The sequence below is a fragment of the Hyperolius riggenbachi genome, chromosome 1 (assembly GCF_040937935.1).
Source record: "Hyperolius riggenbachi isolate aHypRig1 chromosome 1, aHypRig1.pri, whole genome shotgun sequence".
Taxonomy (NCBI): Eukaryota; Metazoa; Chordata; class Amphibia; order Anura; family Hyperoliidae; genus Hyperolius; species Hyperolius riggenbachi.
In genome coordinates this window covers 650697538-650724864 of record NC_090646.1, presented here as the reverse complement: position 1 = coordinate 650724864, position 27327 = coordinate 650697538, and the positions used below count along the sequence as shown (strand labels likewise).

The following is a 27327-nucleotide window of genomic DNA, read 5'->3' as shown; positions in this document are numbered from 1 at the left end:
TGTAAAGTAGCTTTGGCAATTCCTATGGTGTTTGTTATCTGTGGAGGTGACAACCAGTGGCTGGAGACCTGTGTTGTGTGTCACTCCTCCTCTGTTTGCCTGGGTGCCTGTCCCCTCCCCACCTCCCACAAACAAGTCCCTGACAACTGAGTGCACAGCCACACAGACACAGCAACGCAGTGACAGAGGTACCCAGCCGGGGACACCAGCAATGGCGGCCACCTTCCCCCCCAAGATCAGCCCTGTGCTCATGACCCCAGACCCCCATTATATCCCTGGGTAAGTGCATGGAGAAAGCCAGATGATCTTGCTGTGTGTGCTGTCCTGCTACACGTTTCTACTCTTCACGCTTTTTTCTGGAATTAAAGGGGCAGAACTTCTTACATTTCTCATCTATCACTGCGAAAAAAGGCTTAAAAACTTTGGAAAGTAAGCCTGAGATGATTGAAATTAAATACTAAATAATAATAATAATAATAATAATACACAATACATACTCAAATCTGTTCAATTCAAGAATTGCAATAAATTTGTCTGACTGATTGAAAAATTTGAAAAATATGACCAATGTACCACACACGTATGTTCAATTTTTCCTTAATTATGATAAAAAATGATTGGAAACTCTAAGGAAATTGCTAGGGTGTGTATATGAATAAATTGACAATGTAACACACACCATACAATCTTTAGAAAAATTAAAGAAAAATTTCCAGCATTCCGGATTGATAAAAAACAGGAAATCCAATCAAATTTTTCAGCCAAATGAAATAAAAGCTTTTGATTTTTCAGGCGATCCAATCATATTTATCAAATGGTGGCGTAGTGGTTAGCACTCTTGCCTTGCCAGCGCTGGGTCCCCGGTTCAAATCCCAGCCAGGTCAACATTTGCAAGGAGTTTGTATGTTCTCCCCGTGTCTGTGTGGGTTTCCTCTGGGCACCTAGGTTTCCTCCCACACCCCCAAAAAACATACAGATAGGTTAAATTGTCTTCCCCCAAAAATTGGCCCTAGACTGCGATGTATACACTACACTAGACATATGACTATGGTAGGGACTAGATTGTGAGCCCCCCTGAGGGACAGTAAGGTGACAAGACAATATACTCTGTACAGCGCTGTGTAATATGTCGGCGCTATATAAATAATAATAATTGTATTGTCTGTGACCACCTTTTAGACATATGACTATGGTAGGAGTTAGATTGTGAGCCCCTCTGAGGGACAGTTAAGGGCCCTGGGGTGCCTCTTAGTCAAATAGCAATCAGAGTGTGACGGCTGGGATGGGGGGGGGGGGGCGCACTTTGGCGTCTCAGCCTTGGGTGCTGGAGGACCTTGTTCCGGCACTGGTTGGCGCTCCAAAAATACAAAATAATAATAATAACTATATGCGTAGTTACAGTATTGCACGCCTAATGCACGGTACAACGTTTCCCCTCCTTTGTGTTGCGATCCTGTTCTTACAGGGTACGCAAGCCCCACTAACCTAAGGGTGGCCACACACACACACACGATACAATAAAAAGATTTTAATGCAATTCAATAAAAGCAGACAGTTGTACAGAAAAAACAGTGTTTTTTTTTTTTTAATTGAGCGAGAAATGTTATTGAATTTCCCGTTTTTATCGCTGTAAGTGAGACTTTCTCAGCCAGGCTACCCTAGATCCGCTGGGTTGCTTGCAGGGGTTCCCTGGCCTTTCTCCCTCTAGTGAGACTGGCCTTGGTTGGTGGGGAGAAATAGTTCTTCCTGTGAAAAGAAGGGCTCAATTGGGGATCAGGATAATAAAAAACAGTATGATAGTTAGGCAGTATAATAAGAACTATAATTAGAAACTGTTATATGTTAAAGGGGAACTTCAGCCTAAACAAACATACTGTCATTAAGTTAATTTAGTTATGTTAATTAGAATAGATGGGTAATATAATCTCTTACCCACCCTGTTTTAAAAGAACTGGCAAATGTATGTGATTCATGGGGGCTGCCATCTTTGTCATGGGGGCAGCCATCTTTTTGGTTGAAAGGAGGTGACAAGGAGCAGGAGACACAGTTCCAACTGTCCTGTGTCCTGATAACCCCTCCCAGCTGCACACGCTAGGCTTCAAATGTCAAATTCAAAATGTAAAAAAAAAAATTTGCACCAAAACAGCAGAACGAGAGCAACAACATCATCAGTTTTCTTCTGTGCAGCTAAAAATGAGGCTTGGATAAGAAAAACAAAGTTCTGATGCTCTGAAACTGTTAAAGAGAACCCGAGGTGTGTTTAAAGAATGTTATTTGCATACAGAGGCTGGATCTGCCTATACAGCCAAGCCTCTGTTGCTATCCCAAACCCCCCTAAGATCCCCCTGCACTCTGCAATCCCTCATAAATCACAGCCACGCTGCTGACAAACAGCTTGTCAGAGCTGGCTGTGTTTATCTCTATAGTGTCAGTCTGCTGCTCTCCCCACCTCTTGCAGAACTCCGGTCCCTGCCCCTGTCCCTTCCCTCCAATCAGCAGGGAGGGAAGGGATGCAGGCGGGACTGGAGTTCTGCAGGAGGCGGGGAGAGCAGCAGACTGACACTATAGAGATAAACACAGCCAGCTCTGACAAGCTGTTTGTCAGCAGCGTGGCTGTGATTTATGAGGGATTGCAGAGTGCAGGGGGATCTTAGGGGGGTTTGGGATAGCAACAGAGGCTGGGCTGTATAGGCAGATCCAGCCTCTGTATGCAGATAATATTCTTCAAACCCACCTCGGGTTCTCTTTAAAGAAACACCAAGCCTTTTCAGTGCTGCTGATTCGATTTTTAGTCCGGAGGTTCACTTTAAATGTTTTGAGATTTAAATCCCCCATTTAACAGAAAAATTAACACAGGTTAGTATAATAGGGAACACTATAAAAGAGGGACATGGAATGGGGGCTAAACAAGGAGGCTGTTACAGATAATGAAGCCACACCTTCTTTTAAAGGGAATCTGAACTGAGTAAAATTATTTAAAATAAACACATGAGGTAACTTCAAGTGAACATTACATAGTTACCTTGCCATCAGTTCCTCTCAGAAGCTCACCATTTTCATGTAACAATGATCCCTTCCAGTTCTGACGACATTTTGTCAGAACTGAAATATATCAGTTGCTGTCAGTTATAGCTGAGAGGACAACTGAGATGCCAGTTAACGTCCATGTTTTCCTATGGCTCAAGTTGGCAATGTTACAGTTTAACAGTGTGCTAACCAGAAAGCTGTTAGGGGGTAATGGCCATTTTCAAAATGGTGGACGGAGAATTCCATTGATCACAGTGAACAAACAGGACGCAGGAGAGGAAAAAGAGATTGAGGAGTAGACTACACAGGAGGTAAGTGTGACCTGTGTATGGTTATTTTGACTTTTAATTTGCAGTTCAGGTTTTCTTTAACCCATTCGCGTTCCGTCGTTTTCACGTGAGTAATGTTCACCTCCCATTCATTAGCCTATAACTTTATCACTACTTATCATAATGAACTGATCTATTTCTTGTTTTTTCCGCCACCAATTAGGCTTTTTTTGGGGGGTACATTTTGCTAAGAGCCACTTTACTGTAAATGCATTTTAACAGGAAGAATAAGAAAAAAATGGAAAAATTAATTATTTCTCAGTTTTCAGCCATTTTAGTTTTAAAATAATACATGCCTCCATAATTAATACTCACGTATTGTATTTGCCCATATGTCCCAGTTATTACACCATTAAAATTATGTCCCTATCACAATGTATGGCGACAATATTTTATTTGGAAATAAAGGTGCATTTTTTCCATTTTGCATCTATCACTATTTACAAGTTTAAAATTAAAAAAACATAGACATATTTCATCTTTACATTGATATTTAAAAAGTTTAGACTGTTAGGTAAATATTTACTTTTTTTTTTATTGTAATGTTTTTGTTTTTTTATAGTAAACATTTTATTTGGGTAGTTTTGGGAGGGTGAGAGGTAAACAATAAATTTATAATGTATATGTGTGTTAATTTTTATTTTTTTTTACTTTCAGTTGTGATATTACTTTTTGGCCACAAGATGGCGGCCATGAGTTTGTTTACATGACGTCACTCTAAGCGTAACACACGCTTAGAGTGACGCATCGGGGAGGGAACAGCCAGAAAAAGCACAGCTTCCGAGAGAAGCTGTCGCTTTTTCAGCGGGGGAGAGCAATCAGTGATTGGGCACCATAGCCCGATTCACTGATTGCCTGGCTAACGAACCGCAGGCCGGGAGCGCGCGGTAGCGCGCATGGTTCCTGGACGTAGTTTCTACGTCCAGGAACCAAAATAGGTTAAAGACCAAGCCTCCTGTAAAATAAATCCCAACCCCCTCCGCTAATACAGGGGTTCCCTGAGGTCCAAAAATTATTTACAGGGTTCCTCCAGGGTGAAAAGGATAAGAAAGACTGCTACAAGTTTATTGTGAGTGGCTGATTTTTCTGATCAGTTTTTATGATCATGGAATCCTATACAATAAAACCTAACTGTCCCTGCGTCATCCACTTTCCCTGTCTGTCCGTCTGAAGCTTTTTTGTACTGCGCATGTGCGCAGTACAGACAGCCGTTGGAACGGGAGGTCGGGCCAGGGAGCAGGGCGGCCGGGTGCCCGCACTCGCGGCGGGCTTTTGCGTGTGTGGCGGGCACGCGTTCACTGACTGGCGGCGGAGGCGCGGTTTTATCTCTACCTAGAGCCCGTTTTTAAACGGGCTTAGGTAACCTGTGTAGGATAATTTGACAATTTTTTAATTTATAGAACCAAGCAAGTTTTCATTTTTTTTTCATAATTAGTGAAAAATGGAACACGTCTGTGTGTGATACATTGGTCAGAATTTTCAGATGTTATAATGAATGAGAAAAAATTCTTGAATGTTATTGTGTGTGGTGACTTTATAGGTGTAACGTTTGCGGGTTTCTATTTCCGTGGTCAGCGACTCATCGCACAAGATGCACGCTGACACAGCGGAATCCTCCACAAACATGTAATTAGATAGTACCCAGGTTAGGTGCAATGCACTGGTAGAGGGCAATTCCCACCAGCAGATGGAGCTGTGGAGTGCAGACGAGCACAGCCTCTGCACAGCCACAGATGCCAATGTGAATTGTACAGATAAGGCAAAGTAGGGCACAATAGCCCGCTAAGAGAGAGAGCACAGAGACAGACTAAATGTGTGTTCCCCAATCTAGTCGCCACACAGCGACGGTGAACGTACATCCGCAGAAACAAAGCGGGAACGCAATCGCAGGAGGGAGGCAATTGCCAGAAGTGACACAAGGCTGCACAGAACAGAGCACGAGAGTAGCAAAGGCACAGCAAACAACAATGAGAAGATAAAGAAAATAAACGCTAGCTAAACGCGAACACCGCACTCATTCGCAACAGCGAACGTGTTTCTGCACGATCACCGCGCGTTAGGCGCCCAGTGATAAGCGTGCCACCCTAACTGACCAATGACACACAAACACGAAATAGAGAACGCGAACGCTTGCTAAACGGTTACCTCACCTAGCCTACAGCAAGCGTTCGTATCAGACAAGACAGACAGACAGACAGATGGGGCTGCCAGTAGCAACCGCTGCTCTGGCTAGCACCCCTAAGACGGAGATACAGAAGGAGGCGCTGCCACTACCACTAGGGCAAGTGCGATCCAGACAGATAAACAGAAGGGGCTACCAGTAGCAACCGCTGCTCTGGTTAGCACCCCAAAGGCGGAGATACAGAAGGAGGCACTGCCACTACCACTAGGGCAAGTGCGATCCAGACAGATAAACAGAAGGGGCTACCAGTAGCAACCGCTGCTCTGGTTAGCACCCCCAGACAGACAGAACGATTCCCTGTCGACCGCCGCTGGCGACAAGGCAATCGAGACACAAAGACTGTACAGGCAAAACAGATAATACAGTCTGACTGTACTAGAGGGAATGCCTAGTACAGTCCCAAGAATTACTCTAAGATAATCTTTAACAAACAGGCAAGGCTGAACCTCTAGGAGTGTTTAGAAGTAACAAACCATTAAAGTGAACCTTAAGTGAGAAAAAAAAATTGAGTTTTACTCACCTGGGGCTTACCTCAGCCCCCTGCAGCTGATCGGTGCCCACGACGAGTCGCTCTGATGCTCCGGGTCCCGCTGGCGGCCACTTCCGGTTTCGCCGTCAGGACCCGTCAGGCTGGGGAACGCGGCTGATACTACGCGTTCCCAGCCAAAATAGCACCCCTATGCGGCCATATGTCCGCATACGAGTGCCTATGCGGACATATGGCCGCATAGGGGTGCTATTTTGGCTGGGAACGCGTAGTATCAGCCGCGTTCCCCAGCCTGACGGGTCCTGACGGCGAAACCGGAAGTGGCCGCCAGCGGGACCCGGAGCATCAGAGCGACTCGTCGTGGGCACCGATCAGCTGCAGGGGGCTGAGGTAAGCCCCAGGTGAGTAAAACTCAATTTTTTTTTCTCACTTAAGGTTCACTTTAAGATGACCAGCCAAGGATTCTTTGAGAACATGGTATTTATACTGCCAGCCTTCAAAGGAGGCAGCTAGGCAATTTGCATACACTTGTTATGCAAATTCCTCAGCAGCAGAGCAGGTCTGAAACTTGCAAATAAAAGACAGGTCTCTTTTCCAGAGACCTGCAGCCCTCAGACTTAAAGAGGAACTGTAACGACAAAACGGCCCCTGGGGGTACTCACCTCGGGTGGGGGAAGCCTCCGGATCCTAATGAGGCTTCCCACGCCGTCCTCCATCCGTCAGGTGTCTCGCTGTAGCCCTCCGTGCAGCGGTGACGTAATATTTACCTTCCTGGCTCCTGCGCAGGCGCTCTGACGGCTGTCGGCGCCGAAGTAGGTGGAAATACCCGATCTCCGTCGGGTCTGCTCTACTGCGCAGGCGCAAGTTTCCGGCGCCTGCGCAGTAGAGCGGACCCAATGGAGATCGGGTTTTTCCGTCTATCTCCGTGCCGAAAGTCGCCACAGCGCCCCTGCTGGAGCCAGCAAAGGTAAATATTGAACTGAAAGTCGGCACAGTCGCCGGCTGTTCGGAGGGCTGCGGCGAGACCCCCGTGGGACAGAGGACGGCGTGGGAAGCCTCATTAGGATCCGGAGGCCCCCACCCGAGGTGAGTACCCACCAGGGGATCTTTTTGATGTTACAGTGTCTCTTTAAGGAATGGTCAAACAGCTGTCTGTCTGTGCAGACAGCTGAGCGGATCATTACAATAGGTCATAATTTTGATAGCCTGATCAATTAATTGCAATAGATTTCCCGAAGTTGTGAGCTCTAACGATCCACTACAAGAACTGTTTGTCCGCTGAGCTTTACATCATACAGCAAGTCAGGTATCAATCAATTTGTAATCGAAATTATAATGAAAATCTATTTCTGTCTGTTACTGCAGTCAACTGTAGGATCAAATCTTTCAGGAACAGAACCGTGTGTAGCTTCTGTTAAGATAGCCATACATCCGGCGATGATGGGCAGATTCGACAAAGAGACAAATCTCTCTCTAATTGAATCTGATTAGAGAGAGATCTGTCGGTTGCCCATACACCATAAGCCTATCCTGATCGGTTTCAGCAAGAAATTTCTCGGGGATCAGCCATGTGCGCTACATCTGCCGCCTTGCCGCTGCCTCCCTAGTATATAAATGTGCATGTGTAATTTAGACATTACCTGTCCTATGTTGCCCACCGCTTGGTGCCCATCTGTGTTTGGAATATCCCGCTGTTCCATTAGTGGCAAACACCCCGCCAGCCTATAGCATGCGGCGCGTGGGTGATGTCTATACCGCTAATGGAAGAGCTACAAATAGTGAACAAAAGGAAAATACCAACAGACAATGGAAGTGAATCTAAAGTGATAAGACGGGATGAGATAGTGACTAGAGCTGCTGAGGTCACATAGGGCAACAAGGAGCATATACGTCACCCAGATACTGAGGTGGTATGGGGGAGAGGGAGCCTCCTGCAGACTTCTCCACCGGTATTGCAGCAGTCATGCCGCTTTGTCAAGAGAGGGGGATCTCCGGCGGTGATTAGGCAGAAGACGCCAGACAAAATAGAGGTGGGCCGGACCGGAGTCAGGTATGCACGTTGAACGTACTTTACACTTGATCAGGGTTAGAGTTAGGCTGCTTACACACATGAGATAAAAATCTTAGGAATCGAGGTATCAATCTACTGCATGGGTGTGGCAGGGAGGTGTGAATGACAGATCGTTCTAATGATCTTGTACACATGCAATTGATCAGTTCATGCTCAAGACCTAAGAAATGCTTTTGTAGTCCATTTACTTCCTTCTTCCTCAGGCTTGCACTGTGCACACAAACATTAAAGTGAACCTGAGGTGAGAGTGATATGGAGGCTGCCATATTTATTTCCTTGTAGAACAATGCAGATTGCCTGATCCTGTGTGTTTTAGCCATAGACCCTGAACAATCAGGATAGCAGCGCATCTGTACAGAACTCGGGTCCAAGCTGTTGCCTGGGGGACAAAGTCCTGATCCCATCTGGGCCACAGTCCTCATACATGATGTGCACAAGGCTTAAAGGGAACCTAAGGTAGGAGGGGTATTGAGGCTGCCCTGTTTATTTTCTATTAAACAATGCACATTGCCTTGCAGTGCTGCTGATCCTCTGCCTCTCATACTTTTAGCCATAGACCCTGAACAAGCCTGCAGATCAGGTGCTTCTGATATAAGTCTGTCTGGATAAGCCATGTGCTTATTTCAAGGTTCTGACTCAGGGCTCAGCCACACTATGGCCTAGTGCACACCAGAGCGTTTCCGCTGCGGTTTGCGATCCTCCTGCGGGTGCGGATCCGCTAGGGTAATGTATTTCAATGGGCTGGTGCACACCAGAGCGGGAGGCGTTTTGCAGAAACGCATACTCCCGGGCTGCAGCAGATTTTGGATTGCGGATGCGTTTCTGCCTCAATGTTAAGTATAGGAAAAACGCAAACCGCTCTGAAAAACGGCACTTCAGAGCGGTTTGCCAGGCGTTTTTTGTTACAGTAGCTGTTCAGTAACAGCTTTACTGTAACAATACAGGAAATCTACTACACCAAAACCGCTACACAAAACCGCAAAACGCTAGCTGAAACGCTACAGAAAAAGAAGAAAAAGCGTTTCAAAATCTGCTAGCATTTTGCGGATCTGCTAGCGGTTTTTGGTGTGCACCAGGCCTATAAGCGTTTTTTTGAGCGCTTGTGATTGATTAGCACTTTCTGGGCACTTTTTAAAAATCGATCCCATTCACGCTCATTAAAATCACGGTAAAGATCACTGCGATTTTTCACGATCGCGGGATCGCGTACATTTTTATGCGTTTTTTACCACGATTTTAATGAAAGTGAATGGGAGCAATTTTTAAAAAGTGCTCAGAAAGTGCTCAGCAATCACAAGCGCTCAGAAAATTGCTTATAGTGTGGCTGAGCCCAGGGCCGGCCCGCTCATGAGGCGGGGTGAAACTTTTGCCTCAGGCGGCAAATTTCCAGGGGCGGCACCCGCCCGTCCGTGGGTGCGGGGAGCCGGCCCGCCGAGCTGGAGGGGTAGCTGGCAGGACGGGGGTATTGGGCCAGCGGCGGGGAGGGGGGTCGGACCCCCCCCTCCCTCGCCTGGGTCCCCCGTCCTCCGCTCCCCTCCAGCCTAAATAGACGCAGCCGTATATGTAAGAGGCACGGGCGGGGAGACACTCACCTCCTCCTCGCTCCAGCGTGCGCTCCACTGACATCACTTCCTGCAACGCTGCAGGAAGTGATGTCAGTGGAGCGCATGCTGGGAAGAGGTGAGTGTCCTCCCCGCCCGTTCCTCTTACATATACGGCTGCGTCTATTTAGGCTGGAGGGGAGCGGAGGACGGGGGACCCAGGTGAGGGAGGGGGGGTCCGACCCCCCTCCCCGCCGCTGGCCCAATACCCCCGTCCTGCCAGCTACCCCTCCAGCTCGGCGGCCCCCCAGAGCGCCCCCCCCCCCCCCCCCCCCCGAGGGGGGGGGGGGGGAGGGGCGGCGGTGGCAATTTTTTAAAAAAAATTTGCCTCAGGCGGCAAAAAGTCTAGGGCCGGCCCTGGCTGAGCCCCTGGACCCTACTGATGCCAGAAGATCAACAGGACTGCCAGGCAACTGGTATTGTTTAATGCCACCTTCACAGTGGGCGTTGCCTTCCATGTGACAACAAGAATGCAACTGATTGGGACCTAGTGGGTTCCTGGCCTCAAGCTGCTTACACACGAGATGAAAATCTTAGGAATTCAGGAATCAATCTGTTGCATTGGTATGGCAGGTCCATTTTTTACAGTGATTATCTGCTGATCGTTCATTTCAAAAGACTTTTATCTCATGTGTGTGCACAGCTTTAGGCTGGGTGCACACTTGTCAGTGCGTGAAAGGTTGCGTTTTATGCCTTGCGAATTTGTGCGTTTTGAATGCGTTTTAAGTGCGTGTTCTGTGCATTTGCGGTTTGCGTTTTTTTGCGTTTTAATGTGTTTGCAGTTCGCATATACAAAACAAATATGCATTTTGCATTCGTTTTTGTATTGCGTTTTATGCAAATCACTAGGAAGACAACAGGAAGTGGAAATACATCAGAAAACATTGTTGTTGTTTTTTAAAAAAAGCATATAAAAACACATGCAAAACGCACTACCTCTGCGACTTTCATCATGTGCGTTTTTGATGCATTTTTGAAAAATATGCAACAAAACTAGTGTTTTTAAAAACGCATATTATAAAACGCATATGCCTTTTTATATGCTTTTTTTATGCGGCCCATTGAATAACATTATACGCATAAACGCTGCCTAGTGTGTTCCCAGCCTCAGTGATAAAGTACTGTGGAAAATGTGGGCCTTACGTAAAATGCATAATAATAAATCCTCCCTGTAGGGATCTTGTGTGTACATTTTTCCTGCAGCAGGAATATGAGCAGGTCCAGACAGCCACTGATTTTCCCTGCAGCAGGGATATGAGCAGGTCCAGACAGCCACTGATTTTCCCTGCAGCAGGAATATGAGCAGGTCCAGACAGCCACTGATTTTCCCTGCAGCAGGAATATGAGCAGGTCCAGACAGCCACTGATTTTCCCTGCAGCAGGGATATGAGCAGGTCCGGGCAGTCACTGATTTTCCCTGCAGCAGGGATATGAGCAGGTCCAGACAGCCACTGATTTTCCCTGCAGCAGGGATATGAGCAGGTCCGGGCAGCCACTGATTTTCCCTGCAGCAGGAATATGAGCAGGTCCAGACAGCCACTGATTTTCCCTGCAGCAGGGATACGAGCAGGTCCGGGCAGTCACTGATTTTCCCTGCAGCAGGGATATGAGCAGGTCCAGACAGCCACTGATTTTCCCTGCAGCAGGGATATGAGCAGGTCCGGGCAGCCACTGATTTTCCCTGCAGCAGGAATATGAGCAGGTCCAGACAGCCACTGATTTTCCCTGCAGCAGGGATAAGAGCAGGTCCGGGCAGCCACTGATTTTCCCTGCAGCAGGGATATGAGCAGGTCCGGGCAGTCACTGATTTTCCCTGCAGCAGGGATAAGAGCAGGTCCGGGCAGTCACTGATTTTCCCTGCAGCAGGGATATGAGCAGGTCCAGACAGCCACTGATTTTCCCTGCAGCAGGGATATGAGCAGGTCTGGGCAGCCACTGATTTTTCCTGCAGCAGGGATATGAGCAGATCTGGGCAGCCACTGATTTTCCCTGCAGCAGGAATATGAGCAGGTCCAGACAGCCACTGATTTTCCCTGCAGCAGGGATATGAGCAGGTCCGGGCAGCCACTGATTTTCCCTGCAACAAGGATATGAGCAAGTCAGAGTCGCCACTGATTTTCCCTGCAGCAGGGATATGAGCAGGTCTGGGCAGCCACTGATTTTCCCTGCAGCAGGGATATGAGCAGATCCGGGCAGCTACTGATTTTCCCTGCAGCAGGGATATGAGCAGGTCCGGGCAGTCACTGATTTTCCCTGCAGCAGGGATATGAGGAGGTCCGGGCAGTCACTGATTTTCCCTGCAGCAGGAATATGAGCAGGTCCGGGCAGTCACTGATTTTCCCTGCAGCAGGAATATGAGCAGGTCCGGGCTGTCATTGATTTTCCCTGCAGCAGGAATATGAGCAGGTCCGGGCAGTCACAGATTTTCCCTGCAGCAGGGATATGAGCAGGTCCGGGCAATCACTGATTTTCCCTGCAGCAGGGATATGAGCAGGTCCGGGCAGTCATTGATTTTCCCTGCAGCAGGGATATGAGCAGGTCCGGGCAGCAACTGATTTTCCCTGCAGCAGGGATATGAGCAGGTCTGGGCATCCACTGATTTTCCCTGCAGCAGGGATATGAGCAGATCTGGGCAGCCACTGATTTTCCCTGCAGCAGGAATATGAGCAGGTCCAGACATCCACTGATTTTCCCTGCAGCAGGGATATGAGCAGGTCCGGGCAGTCACTGATTTTCCCTGCAGCAAGGATATGAGCAGATCTGGGCAGCCACTGATTTTCCCTGCAGCAGGAATATGAGCAGGTCCGGGCAGTCACTGATTTTCCCTGCAGCAGGGATATGAGCACGTCCAGACAGCCACTGATTTTCCCTGCAGCAGGGATATGAGCAGGTCCGGGCAGCCACTGATTTTCCCTGCAGCAGGGATATGAGCAGGTCTGGGCAGCCACTGATTTTCCCTGCAGCAGGGATATGAGCAGATCTGGGCAGCCACTGATTTTCCCTGCAGCAGGAATATGAGCAGGTCCAGACAGCCACTGATTTTCCCTGCAGCAGGGATATGAGCAGGTCCGGGCAGTCACTGATTTTCCCTGCAGCAGGGATATGAGCAGGTCTGGGCAGCCACTGATTTTCCCTGCAGCAGGAATATGAGCAGGTCTGGGCAGCTACTGATTTTACCTGCAGCAGGGATATGAGCAGGTCCGGGCAGCCACTGACTTTCCCTGCAGCAGGGATATGAGCAGATCCGGGCAGCTACTGATTTTCCCTGCAGCAGGAATATGAGCAGGTCCGGGCAGCTACTGATTTTACCTGCAGCAGGGATATGAGCAGGTCCGGGCAGCCACTGATTTTCCCTGCAGCAGGAATATGAGCAGGTCCGGGCAGCTACTGATTTTCCCTGCAGCAGGGATAAGAGCAGGTCCAGGCAGCCACTGATTTTCCCTGCAGCAGGGATATGAGCAGGTCCGGGCAGCCACTGATTTTCCCTGCAGCAGGGATAAGAGCAGGTCCGGGCAGCCACTGATTTTCCCTGCAGCAGGGATATGAGCAGGTCCAGGCAGTCATTGCTCACTTGGTGCTGCAGGCTGCTGGTTACAGGTCAGGGCAGGAAATGGTAACTGATCCTCAGGTGACACAGAGTGGATACACTGACAGGTGACACAATTGTACAGGGGCTGTGCTATGTGTTGTCCGCCTGCCATGGCTGCAGGTCTGCTCACTGTGTGTACATGTCACCATGGCAACAGCTCTGCATACCAACAGAGCCTGGATGAGGAGGACATGTCTGCATGGAAAGGAAGGATTAACCTTTTAGTTGCACAAGTCAAGTTCAAAACTGTTTGCAGCAAGCAGAGGTGTGCTAAAATCTGCAGGAATCAGAAATTAAAGAATTTGAACTGTTAGAAATTAAAGGATAAGTGAATTTACAGCGATATACAGTATGTGCAATATCAAACCAAAACTTCCACCGGATCGGTAATACATTACCAATTTAGCCCCTTACCAAATCTGAGGCATCTCTTATATAGCTTATTGTTTAGAGACCTTTTCCCTGTGACAGCAAAGTCGGATCACTCACAAGACAACCTAGGCAGATGCTTAGGGCCTGGTGGATGCCCAGGGGGGTGCCAGACGGAATCGGGAAATTTGGGCGTCTGGTGCTAACGGACTGTTTGGGCTAATGGATTACTGTGGGGGACAAGCACTAATGCAAAATATCGGCAATTGGGCACCAAAGAGGAAATTTGGGCGCCCAATAAATAGCGGGCGTCGGGCCCGTCCAACCCCCGTCACTCAGACCTCAAATCCGATTAATTTTATTATATGGATAACATGGTTACTTAATCTTTGTATGTAGGGCGCACTTGGCTTAATGTTAGAATAGAGTACAGAGACGGAATAAGAAGAGATATTTCCCAAAAAGTAACTTTAGCAATATGCCAAGCCAAAAAACGTAGGCAACTTTAACACATGCAGGCGATAAGGGTTGTTGTTTTTAGGGGGGAAGGGGGCTCTGAACGGGGAGAGGGGGTGCAATTTTAGTGTTTGCCATATGCTCTATATTACCCAGATACGCCCCTGGCAGAACGGAAAGGAAGCTGAAGCGCTGGACTGGGGGCAATGAGAAAACGGAACGTTTCTTCACACTAGTGAAGGAACGGACCGTTCTAAATAGAAAAATCCACTTTGGAGGTGGGGTCTAGGGGGGGGAGGGGGGGGGATGAGGGGAAATGGAATGGAAGCAGGGAAATGGAAACAGAGTAAAAACAGATCCAATTGACAGGTGATCAGATCTGTTTTTACGAGTCCGTTTGCCACTTCAACGCAAGTGTGAACCGTTCCTGAGACCTCTTGCTACATGAAATTCCGATTTGCGATTTTACATACAATTTTTTTCTGCGTTTTTCTTCTTGTTTTGATAGCATCCAGGGAAAATCGAAATCACAAATCGGATTTGCAGTGTGCAGGGGGCCTAAGTGTGACATTTAGGAAGTTTCTGTGTTTATTAGAAGGAGATCAGCAATGGCAGCCTCCATGTTTCTGCCAGTACCAGTAACATATATTTCCTCTGTGATGCTTTGCCAGGTACGGTGGATTCTGCCCTCAATTCAAGTATAATCTGGGTAAAACCTACGGGAAGCTGACCGCGGACTTACTGACCAGTCCTGATATTCGCCGATCTGGACAGCTGGTGCTCCAGTCCTGTCCGTTCCCTCCCCCCCGGACTGACAGCCACATAGAGGCGCCCACCAACATCACCAAGAGGAGGAGAGCCCGCCTAGGGGACCAGAAGCTGTCATGGAGTATGATCCCAGGATACACTGGTAAGGAGGCTTCACCTCAAACCTCAGCCATTCCCAGAATTTGTAATATCCAGCTCTAGCTTTATTAACCAACTAGCTGATTGCCCGGCGTTGCCCGGGTATGTATTTGGCTGGTGTTGACTCTGCATAATTTTTCTAGCCCTAACACACAATTTATCACTGACCAAGTGTGTGAGCTTTGCGGTCTTTGGTATCAATAATTTGCATTGAAATGAAAAAATCTGATTGGCTGTTTGTGGCTACACACCCTTTTCTGAATTTGAACCCCAGTCACCCAATAACCAACTGTACCAGGTTTGAGGCTTGTGCCATTAACAGTGCAAGAATGGTAGCAATTAAATATTCCCATTGAAAAGCAATAGGTGAAGGTTGATACACTTTTGTAGGCTCCACCCACTTTTCTGAATATTAATTCCAGTCACCCAGTGACCAACTGTGCAAAGTTTAAAAACCCTGCCATTAACAGTGTAAGAATGGCTGCAGTTTACATTTTCCCAGTGAAATTTCTATTTGTCTCCACCCATTGATGACCCGGCATTGCCCGTGTATGTATTTGGCTGGTGTTAGCTCCGCCCACTTTCTAACCCTAACGGACAAACACTCAATTACCAAGTTTGTGAGCTTTGGGGTCCTTGGCATCAATAATTTGTATATTCCAATAGAAATTAAACAAATCAGATTGGCTGTTTGTGGCTTCACCCCCTCTCCAGCATTTGAACCCCAGTCACCTAATGACCAACTGAAGCAGGTTTGAGGCATCTGCTATTAACAGTGGAAAAATGGCAGCAATTGAAATTATCCACTTGAAAATCCACAGGTGAATTTTGATTGGCTATTATAGGCCCCACCCACTTCCCTGAATATTAATCTCAGTCACTCAGTGACCATCTGGGCAAAATTTGGGAACCCTGCCATAAACAGTGTAAGAAGGGCTGCAGTTTACACTTTCCCAGTGAAATTTGTTTTTGGCATGACCAAGTTTGTGAGCTTTGGGGTCCTTGGCATCAATAATTTGTATTTTCCCATGAAATGAAACCAATCTGATTCACTGTTTGTGGCTCTGTCCCCTTTTCTGAATTTGATCCCCTGTGACCCAATGACCAACTGTACCAGGTCTGAGGCTTGTGCCATTAACAGTGCAAGAATGGCAGCAATTGTAATTTTCTCCTTGAAAAGCGACATGTGATTTTTGATTGGCATTTTTAGGTTCCACCCACTTTTCTGAACATTAATCCCAGTCACCCAGTAAGCAGCTATGCTAAGTTTGAGAACCCTTCCATTAACAGCGAAGAAGGGCTGCAGTTTACAATTTCCCAGAAAAATCTGTTTTAACTCCTCCCACTTTTTGTAACCTGGACACACAGTCACTACACAATGACCAAGTTTGTGAGCTTTTGGGTTCCTGGCATCAAAATTGTGGTAATGGAAGCAGTTTATCCAGCAAAGAAATCTGGCTGGTTTTGGCTCCGCCCCTTTACTGAATTTGAACCCCAGACACTTAACGACCAACTGTAGCAGGTTTGAGGCCTCTGCCATTAACAGTGTAAGAATGGCTGCAGTTGCAATATTCCCCTTGAAAATCAAAAGGTGAATTTTGATTGGCTGCTGTAGGCTCCACCCACTTTCCTGAATATTAGTCCCAGTCACCCAGTGGCCAACTGTGTCACGTTTGAGAACCCTGCCAATAACAGAATGGCTGAAATCAATCTAACAAATCTGATAGGCTGTTTGTGGCTCCACCCCTTTAGTGAATTTGGACCCCAGTCACCCAATGACTGACTGTATCAGGTTTGAGGCCTCTGCCATCAACAGTGTAAGAATGGTAGCAATGTGAATAGTCCCCTTGAAAATCAATAGGTAAATTTTCATTGGCTGTTGTAGGCTCCACCCACATTTCTGAATATTCATCCCAGTCTCCCAGTGGCCAATTGTGTAAAGTTTGGGAACCCTGCCATGTTAAAAATGTAGTTGTTGGCACCGACCACTTTTTCTAACCTTGACATACAGTCACTCAATTATCAAGTTTATCAGCTTTGGGGTCCTTGGTATCAATACTTTGTATATTCTCATTGAAAAATAAACAAATCTTATTGGCTGTTTGTGGCTCCGCCACCTTTCTGAGTTTGGGCCCTATTCACCCAGTGACTGACTGTACCAGGTTTGATGCATCTGCTTTTAACAGTATAAGGGCCTGTACACACTGCTGCGCGCAAGCCTTCATGAGAATAGGAAAAGCGCATCGCATCAGTGTGTACAGGTCTCCACGATTTTCATTATTTTTCAAAAGACCTTGCGATTAAAAAGCGCATGTGATTTGAAAAGCGCAGCGCAAGCGCAGCAGTGTGTACAGGCCCTAAGAGAATGGTAGCAGCTTAAACATTCCTTTTGAAAATCGAAAGGTGAATTTTTATTGGCTGTTGTAGGCTCCACCCACCTTCCAAAATCTTAATCTCAGTTACCCAATGACCAACTGTGCAAAGTTTGAGAACCCTGCCATTAACGATGTAAGAATGGCTGCAGTTTATATTTTCCCAGTAAAAGCTGTTTTTGGCTCCGCCCACTTTTTGTGACCTTGACACACAGTCACTCAATGACCACATTTGTGAGCTTTCAGGTTCCTGGCATCAAAAATGCGTGAATGGAAGCAGTTTATCCACCAAGGAAATCTGATTGGCTGTATGTGGCCCCACCCCTTTAGTGAATTTGGACCCCAGTCACCCAATGACGACTGTAGCAAGTTTGAAGCCTCTGCCATTAACAGTGTAAGAATGGCAGCAGTTTAAATATTCCCCTTGAAAATCAATAAGTACATTTTGATTGGCTGTTGTAGGCTCCACCCATTTTCTTGAATCTTAATCGCATTCACCCAGTGACCAACTGTGGCAAGTTTGAGAACTCTGCGATTAACATTCTAAGAATGGCTGCAGTTTACATTTTCCCATTTAAAATGAACGGCTGAAATTTGATTGGCTGTTTTATGCTCCGCCCACTTTTCCTGGATTTGTAACCTCGGTCACCAAGTGACCACTTGTGCCAAGTGTGGGGACTGTGGCTTGATTACTGTGAGAATGGCAGCCTTTTAAATTTTTTCCATTGACTTGAATGGGTGAAATCTGATTTGCTGTTTGTAGCTCCGCCCAGGTGCACACACACACACACACACACACACACACACACACACACACACACACACACACACACACACACACACACACACACACACACACACACACACACACACACACACACACACACACACACACACACACACACACACACACACACACACACACACACACACACACACACACACGACGGAGGTTGGGGAAGGGAAGCATGGCTTCCCTGTACCAGTCGCAGTGCGTGTAATGAATGGACATGACCCCGTTCAGGGGCCATGTCCATTCATAATAAAGATTATGAATGAAAATGTAAAAAAAAAAAAATTAAACACTTCCTGGTAATCCAGGGAGTGTTTCCATCTAGTGGCGAAAAGTCAAATTACTTACACCACAGATTTGTAATTAAAAAAAATATATAAAATAATATAATCAGTGCCTTCCAAAGCCCTCAACCCAGTTACCAAGCAGATGTTTAAAGAAAAAAAAAATCAGTAAAAAAAAAAATCCATAACAGTTTCCTTAGGGTTTTTTTATATATATATATATATATATATATATATATATATATATATATATATATATATATATATATATATATATATATGTCATGAGGGTATATTACTGTAAGGTACTGTAATTTTAGTACCTAAGGGCTTACAATTGACAGGACAGAAAAAAATACACTGATTATTTCCAAATAATGTATTGGCATCATACATTGTGCTAGGAGCATAATTTAAATGTTGTGATAGCCGGGACTAATGGGCAGAAAAAATGTGTGGGTTTTAGCATTGCTTATTTGAAAGCTATAGTGGATGTGATTGGAGAAATATTGTATTCTTTTCTTTTTTTGGGGGCAGGTTAACTGCCCTAGTGTGCCACTGTCAGCCCCTTGCTTTCTGGTGCCCTAGGCCATCGCCTTTGTAGCCTTGCCTCAAATCCTCCCATGATAATCTGATCCTAGCTTGATCGTCAGTCATGCTGTTGCCCGCCCTACTTGCGAGACTGGGCAGTGTCTATGGCCACCCTTCAACGTTACTGACAATCTGCCCTAACATGCGCTGAGTCTCCTTCTCATGTCCTCAGGATTCATCCCCAGATCACAGAAGTTCTTTGCCAAGACTTATGCCGAAACCTCTCGGGACGCCCTGACGGACTTCCAGAAGGAGCAGTACCAGCAGGAGAGTCAGCGGCAGCAGCAGATGGTGTCCGGCAAGCTGCAGAGCGGCCAGCAGCTGCCTCATACGGAGCAAGAGAAGCAGGTGAGGAGGGAGGAGATTTGCCGAAATGTTCACCTAGAGATGATTCTGTACGGTGTAAGAGGAAGCAGGCGTCTCACTTATTCACTTGTATGAATGTTTAATTTTCCTTTTGACCTGCAGACCTTGCGTTTGACACCTGTGTACTAGAGCATTCTTGGCCGAGACCACTAGCTTGTGTCTGCCTCTGCCAAGAATCTAGCTTATTTATAGCTGTCCCAATGTGTCACCAATGTGTCACCGGCACGGGCCCTGCCCATCACTCTCCTCCTTACTCCTCCCATTGTGTTCTGTGCCCCTCCCCCTTCATAACAATAGAACGTGTTGCTAACCTCTAAACTGATGACGTGGCTGTACAAAGCTTGGCACTGAACTGTTGTCTGAGGTGTCAACTCCTGATCTCTGCAGGTGACAGTAATTGCGCGCACCTTTAGTCAGTATGCACTTTAGAGACATTGGCTTTTGTCTGCCACTGAGGGCTATCTCAGGTGAGCAGTTACATATTTGTCAGTAAGGGCTGTATGTAATTTCTTCCTGCGTTTTTCTCTTTTTGAACAATCATTAAGCCTTTGTACTCAAAATACATCAAGCTGGAACCCTAGTAGCGATAAAAACAACTAGGTTGCAAATTGTATTCTGTTGCAGAAATAGAGGATGTTAGCTTCCAAAACTGATTGCATGCAACAACAGTTTGTACTAGACCCTTTCATCAGCATTGAGGTCTCCTCTGTAGAAGGGGTCCCTACCTATGAGCATGAAATGTGTGTTTGCTTGCTGATTGACTGGTATAGGTAGAGTAAGGACCCTTTCTGAGAGGAAACCTCAATGCTGGTGAGTGTCTTGAGTACCTTAGAGTTTCCTGTCTTTGTCACTAAGCAGAATGAGTATAGCTCCCCTTTTTTGTGTGTTTATTGTCTTTTTGTGATGCTTTTGAATTCTTAGCTCATTACAGCCAAGTACCGGACGCCGCTTCCTCCGCTGAATAAGGAGGCGGCACCCTATGTCTCTCCCGCAGCCTACCAGGAGGAGGTGTCCCCCTATTATATGGAGGATGAGAATCCACACAAGTACTTCATCTCAGGTGAGGCTGCAGAGCAAATCTCCACATCTGTAAAGGTTAAGGAGATCCCACATGCAAGGGAGGGGAATCCACAGACTTCAACTGAACGGTGGGTTATTCCACAGTGTCCAGGATATAGAAAATGTGTTCCAATTACGGTAGTAGACGTTGAAGAAGGACAGTAACCTATCACAGCCAAAAGACCCCAGCTGCAAAACATACACGCAAAACACAAACACACACACACAAGTGCACACACACACACACAAAATCACAAACATACACAACCACACAAACACACAAGCACATAGAATGTCAGTTGCAAATTGAGATGGAAGGTTTACAATTTGGTGCCACAAGCATGCCCGATCGGTGATTCGACCAATTTCGGGCCAAAATTGATCTAATATATCGATTGAGCAAACTGGAAAATCTCCGTCCAATGTGGTAGAATGGGTTTACAGCAGTAACTGTGCAACATCGCGATGAGTGACGAACACGACGGACCCCCAACTGCTGTCCCCCTCAAATATAAATTTCCTCCCTCTGGTGGCCATGCATTGTAAATGTCACTTATCTGGCAGCACCAACTCCCAGTCTCCTACACTGTCTTTCATGAACATCGCAGGGTGCATGTGTGTGATGTCACACGCGCCACATGGTATACACACTAACACGTGGTGGTGCTCGGTGTGATGATGTCACTCAGGGAAGATGGTGGAGGAGATGGTGAGACCGGGAGTTGGTGCAGCTAGCGCAGGCAAAATTACAATGCATGGACACCGGGAGGGGAAGGGGGGGGGGTGCATTAACCTTTTGGGGACCGCCTCTATTAGATCCTACATTGCACTTGTGGCTGTTCTAGCCTGATGCGGCGTAGGATCTACGCCGCCCACTGTTTCCGCTCCCAACGTGATTGTGCGCACCCAAGAGTGGAGATTAAGCTGTCATATGAAAGCTGACTTCACTATGATCGCCGGCGGATCATAGTGATGACTGTGACAGCTGCGGCGGTAAGGGGGGGAGAAGAGGATCCACTCGCCTTCCTGCCGTTCCCACAACGAATGGCGCCCCCCTCCGCTCTGGACGGCATCTCCGCTCGCTCTGACTTCAGTGCCGGGTCCTGGCTTAAGGACGTCATCAAGCCGCGACCCAGAACTGAGCGGCAGTAGGAGTGGGGATGCCGGCGAGAACAGAGGGGGCTACTGTGGCTCATCGCTGGAGCCTGGGAGGCGAGTAAAGGCTTCTGGCGAAAGAGGGGTCATCACACTGGGGATCCGGCTGCCTGACCCCCCTGCACATGCCCCCCTCCCCCCGAACACAAATTTGCCTGGTCCTTAAGGGAGGTTAGGCAGCAGGTGCCCAATAGGTTAAAGAGGAAGTCCAGTGAAAATAATGCAATAAAAAAGTGCTTCATTCAATTATTTATAAATGATTTAGTCAGTGTTTGCCCATTGTAAAATCTTTCCTCTCCCTAATTTACATTCTGACATTTATCACATGGTGACATTTTTACTGCTGGGAGGTGATGTCAGTGGAAGGAGATGCTGCTTGCTTTTTTGGCAGTTGGAAACAGCTGTTATTTCCCACAATGCAACAAAGCTCTCACAGTGTGATGTCAGAACCATGGTTCTGACATTACACTGTGGGAGGGGTTCCACCACAATATTAGCCATAAAGACCCCCTGATGATCCATTTGAGAAAAGGAAAAGATTTCTCGTAGTAAAGGGGGTATCAGCTACTGATTGGGATGAAGTTTAATTCTTGGTTACTGTTTCTCTTTCACATTTGGGGGAGGCCAGGTGGGCCAATTCTCGGTAGATGTCATGCTGAAATGGATCTGGAATCGGCCTGTGGTATATGGGCAGACGATTCGATCAGAGCAAGATCTGTCTCTTAGTTGATCTGCCCATACATCGCTAGATATACGGGCACCTCAACTAAGATATCTCCCACTTGGGATCAGTCCAAGTCAGGGGCGTAGCAATAGGGGTTGCAGAGGTTGCGACCGCACCGGGGCCCTCCCTCAACTGCAGTATTTGCTCTCTATTGATCCTGTGCTCATAATAATCACTTCTATAGATACTTTGAATAGTGGTAATCATTAACAAGCTATTTCCCATCCCCTTCCTGCGCCTCTGACACTGTAGTTGCCATTGGCAGGTTTTGGTGCGCCTTATCAGTTGTTATGTATGGAGTGCTTGGGGGGCCCTATTGTAAAACTTGCATCGGGGCCCACAGCTCCTTAGCTAAGCCACTGGTCCAAGTATGGTGTTTGTGAGCATGTGGCAGGATAGAACACCCATGTATTTAGTAATATCCTGTGCCTCGGTGTATCTAGCTGTTTGTTTGGATCTATAACAAAGTGAGACTTCTCTACAGGCTACACAGGGTACGTGCCTCGCTCTCGCTTCCTGATTGGCAATGGCTATCCCTTAACCACCAACAGAGCTATGGTAGAGTTTGGTCACATGACTTTGAAGAAAAGCGCGAGAGTGGGCGACCAGCCCCAGCTACGAGAAGAGAATAAACATCAGCCAGACGAGGGTAACATCTATCTGGAGAGTTTAGGCTTGTTGCCTCGCTACACGGGATATGTGCCAGGTGAGACTGCACTGCACTGTCATATCTAACTTGTTTTGTAAACACATGTGAGCACAGCATAGATTGTATTTCAGCAGCTTCTGCAGAAGGGTGAGTTGTATTTCCCTTCTCAGACTCCTGTCACACTGAACTACCCTCAGCCAATCAGTGAGGAGCAGGACTGCGGGAGGGGAAAAAACAAGCTTCCCTCTCCCCGGCAATGTACCTGAAAGGAGCCAGGCTGACAGAAAGAAGCAGACATAGGGTTAGCATCCTGTGTTTACAAATTAGCTGCTCTGCCAGAGCAGCCAGCTGACACAGTTTAGAGATCAAATTACAGTTGTGATTAGTTACAGATGAGGGGGAATTAGTCAGGCTAAACTCTCTAAATACATACAGGGTGAATTTCTCTCCGTTTTCCTTCTACCCTGTGCAAGAGTTTAGGACAACTTAAAAAAAAAAGATAATTTACTATTAGAATAGCTACTGCCCAATTCTAGAATATCGGTAATTCTACTGATATTCCACTAGCGACTGTCTCTAGTTCCCATTTTACTTGTATGCCACACGATGTTCCCCACTAACCACATCCATTCTGTTTGTTCCCCTCAACAGGTTACAAATTCCAGTATGGACACACCTATGGGCATCTTACCCAGAATGCTCTGGGCGAGAGCACCTTGCAGAAGCAGATGGTGAATTAAACAACAGAAGAATATTTGGAGGAACGGAGGCCAATTTATCTATGACTGATTGTGGGTCAGTCAACCCAAACAGATATTTCAGGTGTGGCGGGAGGCTGGTTATTTGCTGATTTACTGGTGGTGAGACTAGGGTAGGGTATCTTGTCATCCAGCAAAGTTGGCCTGAATTTATTTTTAAGTGTTTGCTATTAATTGGAAAGAGTTTGCAACCTTTTCCAGGGTCATATTAGACCACCAAACAACTAAATTAGTCGGCATGCCTCATCCACATTAATAAAGTACCCTTATACTAAGATATAGGAGCGTAATCAGTGACCCACCAATACAGCCAAAAATTGCACAAAACCGCTCGGGGGTTAACTTCAATCAAAGTGCTAATGCTTTATGAACAGGTACAAAAACACCTAAAACACAAGCCTGCTTCGGAGCGTCCTATCCTATGACATCATCACAAATATTAATGATTCTCTTCACACACCAGTACCGGTTCAATGCTAGGATTCTGGAGATTTCTGAATGGGGTATGGGCCGTATTCAATTAACTTCTCCTTTTATGTTTTCTGCTAGGTCAGGTGATATTTTCACACCTCATTCATAAAATGCCTTTATAGCCAGCAGCAAGCAATAATCAGAATTTCAGGCTGGTGCACACCAAGTGTTTGTAGTAGCGTTTTCAAAACCGCTGCCGCTTGTGAAAACGCTTGGCTAATGTATCTCAATGGGATGGTGCACACCAGCTGTTTGAGGTTTTTAGCAATGCGCAAACGTGGGTCCTGCAGCATTTTTGCGGTTTGCAGAAGCGTTTCTGCCTCAATGTAATGTATAGGAAAAGCTCAAACCGCTCTAAAAAACGCTAGATCAGGGCTGTTTTCCAGGCGTTTTTGTTACAGAAGCTGTTCAGTAACAGCTTCACTGTAACAATATATGTAATCTGCTACACAAAAACACTCCAAAAACGCTAAGCATGTTTAGAAAATCTCTCTTATGGTGGCCATACATGGTACAATTTTTCATTTTTTTTCGATTAGATAATTTAGTTCGATTATTCTGTTAGATCGAATATAAAGAGTTTTCCAGCATGTCCGATCTGATTTTTCTTCGAAAAACGGGATAATCGTTCGAATTTCTTGATCGAATTTTTTTTTTAACTTTTCATTCGATTCGATCATTTATATTTATATTAAAAAAAAGCGTGATAACCGAACATTTTTATTGTACCGTGTATGGCCACCATTGGGCTCATTCAAACTTGAGCGTTTTGCCTGTGATTTTGGCAAAACGCTCAAACACTAGCGCTTTTTAAAGCGCTAGTGTAATTAAACCCTATGGGCCCATTCTTACTTGGGCGATTTGTGCTAATTGCCCAAATCGCCCAAAATCGTGAAACGCAAACGCGATCGCGTTTCTGCTGAAAAATCACTCACGCTATAAGCGCCGGCGTTTTGCCATTTCAAGTGTGAATGGGGCCTAAACATGCCTAGAATCGCTCTGAAAATCTGCTTCAAAAACCTCTAGCGTTTGCAGATCTGCTAGAGGTTTTTGGTGTGCACTGGGCCTAAGTCAGAATTTGCTTCCTATGGTTTTATTTTTGTACTCAGAATAGTTTTGATACTTTTTCACCTACTTTTTTAAACTTTTTCAGTTGCAGAGGGTTGAAAAGTTGAAAAATGATCTCCTAGGAGAAAACGTGAATTGAATAAGAACCAATGCCCAGTTCTCAGTGAACCCCTGAGGCCTTCAAACAAATAGAGTGCACAAACATCTGGCAGCGGTCGCTCGTATCCTCTAGTGGTCAAATGCCACAAACTCCAAGTCGATAAACGCTGCTGGTGCACACAGAAATTAGACTTCCCATCAGAGTGCTGCAGCCAATAGGATCACTCCCTTTGCAGCTGCAGGATGTGCCCCGCCCACATATCAGACCACTGTTACAATTGATAAAACTTTACACATTTTTCCAGCCCCCTGAAGTCTTCCTGGTCCCTCCCTGTCATCCCGCGCTGGTAGGTTACCCTGTTGTCTCCCTTCCTAAGCTGTGTATGCGACTATGCGTCCCCATGCCTCCTCCAATGCACACCCGCAGCCGCGTGCACTGCTGAATTGTGCTTGCGCAGTAAGCAAAAATTGTTACTGCGCATCTGCAGAACACTCACGGCTGTGATAGCACGATAGAGGAGACGCATGACCACTAGCCGGGCATGCGCAGGGGCTGGAAACTCGCACGTCTTCCGGAGGTGAGCAGTGTAGGAATGGCGGAGCGTGGAATCACAGCGACGGAGCAGGAGGACTTCAGGGGGCTGGGCAGGTAAGTAACTGGGCAATTATTTATTCAGTTAAGTGTCCCTTTACAGAGGAACTGTAGTGAAAATAAGTAATGAATCAAATTGCTTATTTTTTACAATATTCAATTATTATTTATTTACTCAGTAATGGCCCATTGTAAAATCCTTCCTGGCAGGTGCAGCTCTGCGGAATATTTCCAAAGCCAGTACAAATAATGCCTGGTCTCCCACAATGCTCTCGGGGGCAGAATTCTGCATAGCTAGCCCAGCCCAGGCTAAGCATAACTATGAAGGCGGGGCTATATACCGATGTACAGCAATATATAGCTATAGAAAGTGTTTCTCATGGTGAAACCAGGAAAATTATGGTAAAAATCGGTATCCTAAATAATATACTCTACTATATGTCACTACAGGGCCTCTATAATAAATCTGGGACAGCCTGGATTCATTATGAAAAAGTTATTGCTGGGGGTGTATACATGACAATTTTAGCACAACTGCTAGCAACCCTACAATGTTCTGATATGACCCAGGCATTCTCCACATCTAATAGCAGACACTTTTTATTGAATTCAGCCCATTTCTGCTGAATCACTCTCCTACTTAAATAAGTCAACCAACTGGCTTTTTATATATCACGAGTCATACAACAGAGTGATTCCCCAGTTGAACACTCTCTGCTCTCCACTGAAAAAAAAAAAAGCAGTGGAGTCTTATTCCTCCTGCTGTAATTTCTAAAAAGGACAATAAATGAGAAACCGAACAGAGGTATTGCTGCCTTCTCTAATGACATCATCAGTGGGTAAGTGGAGCTTGGACCAGCTACAGAGACCTCCCCTGAGGAGCCAGGACCAGTTACAGAGACCTCCCCTGAGGAGCCAGGACCAGTTACAGAGACCTCCCCTGAGGAGCCCTGACCAGTTAGATACCTCCCCCGAGAAGTACAAGAAGAAAACATGGACTGGTTCAAGTCTCCAGTGTTCAACCAGAGATGAAATATCAGTTTTGGATGTACTGACTTTTTGAAGGAAGCTTGAAGTAAGAGAAAGATGGAGGCTGCCATTGCATAGTTGGAATCAGGAAATGGCAGCTTCTACTTGATGGTTCTAAGTGGTGTTTTGCTTGGTCTTTAAGCTTAACATCCTCATACAACAAAGGGTTTGAAGGAGTTTTATGTATTGTCCAATGCATCTAATGAACCCTGCAGCCATGAAAGATGACAGCTTGTTATCCACAATGCATTTCTGTGTTTCCTCCAAACTCCCTGACAAATAATGTGCAGAGTGTGAAGG

General features: G+C 46.4%; 1 protein-coding gene across 2 annotated transcripts; it reads left to right on the top strand.

Annotated features, from left to right (window-relative positions):
* The first annotated feature begins 175 nt into the window (after positions 1-175).
* Positions 176-26798, top strand: CIMIP2B (ciliary microtubule inner protein 2B). 2 transcript variants are annotated; one of them, XM_068271919.1, is made up of 6 exons: positions 176-279; positions 14783-15021; positions 19230-19405; positions 20345-20483; positions 22846-23067; positions 23662-26798. In XM_068271919.1, exons 1-6 carry the CDS (start codon positions 212-214, stop codon positions 23748-23750), a joined length of 933 nt encoding a protein of 310 aa, XP_068128020.1. In that variant the 5' UTR covers positions 176-211; the 3' UTR covers positions 23751-26798. The 2 variants fall into 2 exon arrangements, with proteins under 2 accessions (XP_068128020.1, XP_068128016.1); XM_068271915.1 differs by lacking the exon at positions 176-279 and adding an exon at positions 13457-13551.
* The last annotated feature ends 529 nt before the right edge of the window (positions 26799-27327 follow it).

What these genes read in the sequence shown, in the direction of transcription:
- CIMIP2B (XM_068271915.1), top strand. Translation starts at nt 13,478, where the DNA reads ATGTCTGCATGGAAAGGAAGGATTAACCTTTTAGTTGCACAAGTCAAG. An exon ending in TATGATCCCAGGATACACTG is followed by an intron (nt 15,022 to 19,229) that starts GTAAGGAGGCTT and finishes TCATGTCCTCAG; the next exon opens with GATTCATCCCCAGATCACAG. An exon ending in ATACGGAGCAAGAGAAGCAG is followed by an intron (nt 19,406 to 20,344) that starts GTGAGGAGGGAG and finishes TTGAATTCTTAG; the next exon opens with CTCATTACAGCCAAGTACCG.